Source organism: Misgurnus anguillicaudatus, chromosome 6 (genome assembly GCF_027580225.2).
Source record: "Misgurnus anguillicaudatus chromosome 6, ASM2758022v2, whole genome shotgun sequence".
NCBI lineage: Eukaryota > Metazoa > Chordata > Actinopteri > Cypriniformes > Cobitidae > Misgurnus > Misgurnus anguillicaudatus.
Genome location: NC_073342.2, coordinates 20546350 through 20552570, shown reverse-complemented (window position 1 = coordinate 20552570; position 6221 = coordinate 20546350). Strand labels below are relative to the sequence as shown.

At 36.3% G+C, this 6221-nt stretch overlaps 1 protein-coding gene across 2 annotated transcripts; it reads right to left on the bottom strand.

Moving 5' to 3' along the window:
- Positions 1-4393: 4393 nt before the first annotated feature.
- On the bottom strand, positions 4394-6038 carry bpgm (2,3-bisphosphoglycerate mutase). 2 transcript variants are annotated; one of them, XM_055192710.2, is made up of 3 exons: positions 5924-6038; positions 4954-5576; positions 4394-4590 (listed from the first exon to the last, which is right to left on the bottom strand). In XM_055192710.2, the coding sequence occupies exons 2-3, from the start codon at positions 5552-5554 to the stop codon at positions 4412-4414; spliced, it is 780 nt and encodes a 259-aa protein (XP_055048685.2). In that variant the 5' UTR covers positions 5555-5576; positions 5924-6038; the 3' UTR covers positions 4394-4411. The 2 variants fall into 2 exon arrangements, with proteins under 2 accessions (XP_055048685.2, XP_055048684.2); XM_055192709.2 differs by having other exon boundaries at positions 4954-5618; positions 5924-5995.
- Between the last annotated feature and the right edge of the window lie 183 nt (positions 6039-6221).

Here is a 6221-nt window from a genome sequence, read left to right as displayed (position 1 = left end):
TATTAAAATATGTTATTACCTTAACTAAGAATTGTTGATACATCCCTCTATCATCTGTGTGCGTGCACGTAAGCGCTGGAGCGCGCTGCGACGCTTCGATAGCATTTAGCTTAGCCCCATTCATTCAATGGTACCATTCAGAGATAAAGTTAGAAGTGACCAAACACATCAACGTTTTTCCTATTTAAGACGAGTAGTTATACGAGCAAGTTTGGTGGTACAAAATAAAACGTAGCGCTTTTCTAAGCGGATTTAAAAGAGGAACTATATCTTATGGCGTGATATCACTTTTGGGAGTACTTCGACTCGCCTGAAAAGTCCGCTCCCCTTCTCACTCTCATAATGGGAGAGGGAGGGTGTTACTGCGCCGAGTCGAAGTACTCCCAGGAGTGCTATTGCGCCGTGGAGTGTAGCTCCTCTTTTAAATCGGCTTAGAAAAGCGCTACGTTTTATTTTGTATCACCAAACTTGCTCGTATAACTACTCGTCTTAAATAGGAAAAACGTTGATGTGTTTGGTCACTTCTAACTTTATCTCTAAATGGTACTATTGAATGAATGGGGCTAAGCCAAATGCCATCGAAGCGCCGCAGCGCGCTCCAGCGCTTACGTGCACGCACACAGATGATAGAGGGATGTATCAACAATTCTTAGTTAAGGTAATAACACATTTCAACATTGAAAATGAGCAGACTATTCCTTTAAGAGCTTTTGTAGAAAAATGGCAGCACAAAATGGCGACTTCCATGTAAGGGGACCCTCGGTGTATGTAGATAAACAGGTCTCGGTAATAAACACATAACCGTTCATTATAAAAGGTCTTTGTACACCCCTGATAATATAGTTTGTATATTATTTTGCATTTCTGTCAAGAGATCCTTTTAAATTACACACTGCACCTTTAACTAATATGAAGAGTTACAACTTTTGATTTTAAAAAATGTATTACAGTAAATGCTGTTATTAACATGAACCAAGGTAAATAAATGCTATAAAAGTAATGTTCATTGTTAGCTATGTATTCACTAATGTTATCAAATATTGTAATGTTTTACCATAAATGCATCACTTTTGTAAGAAGCGATCACACTGATTTTGTTCCCTTAGCCTATTCATTGGCATATTTTGTACATAAAGTTTGACATAACACAACCAATAGAAATCCTAACCTAAACAGTGATGAACGGGCATACACTGGCCTTTATCCTAAACATAAGTTTTTCATTCAGAGCAGGTGGTGACTGCTTTTATGCCTCCAACCAGCATTAGCTGCCCATTCCAAAGTCCCAAGACTCCCAAACATAACCATTTTAAGAGAAACTGTAAAACCGATCACTGATTGGCAGTAAAGACATTACTTTGTATATAGGCCTGTATGGGCTTCAGCCAAAGCGAACAGTTCTCAAACTTGATCCTTGGCAAAGCTTCTTCAACCAAATACCCATTATGTTTTAATACTGTTTAAAGGCCATGTTCTCAAACATAGTTATTCAAATCTTTTTTAACGAGGAATTACTATCATATGTTATTCAAAGAGTTGTCAAGTTTTTACTGTATTTAAAAAAATAATAATATTAAATTATAAATAAATGTAATAATTCTTTGCATGGAGGTCGGGTGAGTTGGATGGTGCATGTAAGCATTGCATGTTAAAGAAATTTACAATTCTGGACAGCTGGCTCAAGCAGTAGTTTCTAAGAGAACATAAATAATGAGCACATTAAAAACAATTTGAGACCATGATACAATAGCTCAACGTGGCAACCTGTTATATGCAACATTCCAATAAACAAACAAAACCAGTTTATGTTCTTAGTACTTTCTTTAAACAGAAAACCTGCCCATATTTGTACTACAAGAGGAATGTTTCTTTAGAAAAACAGCACCTCCTCCTGGTTACATTGTTTTGTAAAATACTAAAAGCTCAAACAGAACATGCATTGTACAGTGCATTGATGTGACCTCATTTTTCAACAAAATAGTAACATAAGACAAATATTTATATATATTTGTAATTTTTATTCTTAATTTTCTATATTAAGCAGACAACAAAAAACTATTTGACAAAAATATTTGATCTACTTCTTGGTGAAAGGCTGTGCTACACCCAACAGACCTGTGCTGCTAGTTGGTAAAACAGAAACTATAACCTTATACAGTAAGATGAGCAATATGTGCCACAATTGCATCAAAGTAGTCAGACAGGAGTAGTGTCAACACAGACATGTAGAACACACCATGACCTATTTTCACAAAGATGTAACATTTTCCCTTTCAATAAAATACAGTACAGTAATAAATAGACATTACGCATTAAATACACTAAATAAACAGATAGTGCAATGCTTATTTCAGATGACAAATATGGTGCACTGAAGTGAACGGCATAGCATTTCATAATGCAGCAAATAAACATAGTTGTATATAATTTAGTCTAGGGCTGCATAAGGATTAATCTTGACATCATACATGTGTGAGAACGGTGTATAATAATTATGTATATATAAATACACACACATATGCAAAAAATACATTTACAGATTAAATATGTATATAAGCGTATATATAAATTTATATACACATGTAAATATTTCTTAAATATATACATGCATGTGCATTTATATATGCATAATTATACAAAACTTTTATTATGCAAACGATTAGTCAGGATTAATCCTTATGCAGCCCTAAATTAGTCGTAACCCATATTAACTTCATGTTTTGTTTAATAAATACATTTGATAAAACAAAATGTCATTTTCATATAATTATGCTTTTAAAATACTGGCTAAAATTGAACAAACAGTGCAACTAAACATAAAAACATGTGAGACAGTCTGTGAAAAGTCATTTTTTTGTGATTTACTTTTAACATAAAATCATCCTACATAATGTAAAGAACATTGTGTGAAAATATAACCTAGATATCTTTAATCTTGACTGAGTAAGGATATGCCAGAGATTGGAATCAAACTTCAAAATGCTCCTAATCTCATTTATTGATAGATTATGAGACTTTAGCCTGGATATCACAGACAGGGTCTTGCTTCCTAAACATACGTTTTGACAGAGTAACAAAATCATAAAATATTTAAATGCTTCTGGACTTGGTGCCAAATCTGTGCCTTTAAAAAGCAAGACAGCAAGTGCTATATCAAGATAACTCTGCACAATCATTGACCCATATTGATTTGTGCAAGGATAAGATCTTAATCTCTTATAATAAGGAATTATAAAGAATTCCTTATTAAGAGGCGTTCCTACAATATTTTTTGTTAATAACATATATTCCTTCATCAACATCTCTGCAATGCAAACAAAAAACACAGCAACTACAATGACAGTACTTCATCAAATATGACTATAGTCTTCTTCTATGTTATAGATAGCTTTGGCTCAGTTTTGCCTAGTAAATGCAGTTATTAACTTTACTTAGTTTCAGCATTGATGTTACCGTAGTAGTTACTGTGTTTTACTTTTGTACGGCAGACTGCTAAATCCTATTTTTTCAAGAGGAAGGCACCACTGATTTTCTGTGGTCTAAATAAAAGAGCCAACAAAAACACCAGCATATTTCATTAAATATACACTTAAAGGGATATTTCACCCAAAAATGAAAAATTCTGTCCATCACTACATGCACACAGTGGACGGCACCCAAAGATTTCCACGAGGTGGAGTAAATGATGAGAATTTCCGTTTTTGGGTGAACTAACCCTTTAAAGGAAAACACCACCGTTTTTCAACATTTTACTATGTTCCTACCTCAACTTGATGAACCAATACATACCCATCCTTTTTTCAATGCGTGCACTTTTAATCTTTGTACAGCGCTTCGTGGATGTGTTAGCATTTAGCTCCATTCATTCCTATGGCTCCAAACAAAAGTTTTATTTTGTGCCACCATACTTACTTGTGTAATTACTAATGTAACTTAAATAGGGAAAATATGGAAGTGTTTGGTGGCGTCTAAATTCATCTCTGTTTGACAACGTGCTATACAACGATTAAAAGTGCACGCATTAAAAAAGATAGGTATGTAATTCGTCTAAGTTCAGGCAAGAACATAGCAAAATATTGAAAAACGGTGGTGTTTTCCTTTAAAATTAATTTCTATCAGTGTCTAATATGGCATTTGCTTGGTTTGCAATCCTCATACCATAAAAAAATGAATGGTGCATTTTGCATCAGTAACCAGTGCTTGTATTTTTAAAGACTTGTACAGGTATCGTAGGTACTTGTACACACTTTTCGATACTACTACAATCAGAACCCATTATTTACACGATGCAATAATCCTTCAGATATAATAATCCAGTGCTTTACGACCTAATGAACACGTGCTTATAACCTTTCTGTCTGAATTGTTATTTGCACGGCTTTAACAAGTAACATTTTTCACAAGGACATCCTTATTTATTTCCTGTTAAAGCCTTGCCTTGATCCTCCACCTTTTTGATAGCTGCCTGGATTTTGGCCTGGTCACCCAAGAGCTGACGAGGTTTCACGGGTCGAAGATCCTCATCCAGTTCAAGAAAGACTGGTACTCCGGTCGGCAAGGTTACCTTGGCAATTTCTGTGTCTGATATACCTGTCGAGAAAGATAAAAAGCAAAATATGCATATTTTAAAAGAAATCTAAGACAATCATACTGTATATAGGGAAAATTTTGTCTTGGTTATAAAACAAAACGAGTGAGTTGGGTTTAAGATACGTACAGTATACTGTACATGATATACCAACCCTACCTCTTAAGAGCTTAAAGGTCAGGGGTTATATATTTCATGACACCCATGTAATTCTAACCCGGTGCCCTTTAGAGAGATGTTAATACTTTTAAGGGCTTGAAATTATTAATTTTTGTTATGACTCTCATGCGCTATTTATATTTACACAAATATGCTAGCTAAACCTGCATAAAACTGTGCATAAAGACACCAATAATAAGTTTTACCTTCCAAATGTTTAAGCAGGGCCCTGCAGCTGTTGCCGTGTGCAGATATGAGGACAGTTTGGCCACTCTTGATCACCGGTACGATGACATCATTCCAGTAAGGAAGCAGTCGGTCTAACACCTCCTTCAGACTTTCTGTTTTGGGTAGTTCCTCTTTCGGAATATCACACGTACCGTATCTGCGATCATTATAAATTTCAGCATAATAGGGATGTGACTCATCAATAGGAGGCGGAGTGACATCATAGCTACGCCTCCACAGTGTTACCTGTTCCTCACCATGGTTCAACGCCATCTCGGCCCGGTTAAGGCCGATTAAGGCACCGTAATGCCTTTCGTTCAGCCTCCAGGATTTGGTGACCGGGACCCATTCTTGTCCCATGGCCTCCAGTACCAACCAGGCCGTCTGAACGGAGCGACTCAGTATGGAGGTAAATACCTGATCAAACTGGTACCCATTATCTTTCAATAGCCTGCCACATTCTTGGGCTTCCAGCACCCCGTTCTCGCTTAATTTCTGGTCGACCCAGCTGCAGAAGCGGTTCTCCTTGTTCCAGGCCCCTTCTCCATGCCTGAGGAGGAAGAGTTTGTATTTGGACATCCAGAAGATGCTGTGTGGGGGCCTGACGTTGAGATGCAAATACAAGTATTAGGCATTAACCTGACTGCATAAGAGAAAGGTTAAGGGTCATCAACTAAATGTCAACCAGGGGCTTAACCAATACATATTATATAAAGATAAATACAGCTGTAAACTTTAACCAAACTTAAACGACGTCTCTACTTTAATAATAGAACTAGCATATGCGTAAACCAACAATATATGACTGGACTAACGTTAGCTCGCAAACATGTCACGTCATAGCGTACCGTGCGCGCCAAAAATATCTTTATCACTATCGAAATTCATACATTTTAGTGATGGTTAAATAGGCGAAATGCATTCAAATGTATTTTGAAGTAGGCTCACCTTCAAATATAAAAGCGTTCAGCGCCTCAGACTAGCTTCAGCAACAAGGCATCAGGAACTATCAACAGTGAAATCACCAAACACGGAGCGGCTGTCATTGAGTGACACTCATTTCATCCAATCAGATCAGCGAGTTTTACAATGTGGGCGTATATAAACGTCCGCTGGCGAATAGGAATGTATGCTATTTTTAGGTTGATGCAGCATCGATTTCGATCATTTAAGGATCGACTTATGTAGAATTTTTATTTAATTTTTCTTTCGCAATATTTTTATCATGTCAGTCAAGCTGTAGTTG

Bases quoted from the DNA above. Each gene is read 5' to 3' on its own strand.
- bpgm (XM_055192710.2), bottom strand. From the start codon at position 5,554: ATGTCCAAATACAAACTCTTCCTCCTCAGGCATGGAGAAGGGGCCTGG. The intron at 4,591-4,953 runs GTAAAACTTATT...CTTTCTCGACAG, and splicing joins CCTGCTTAAACATTTGGAAG to GTATATCAGACACAGAAATT.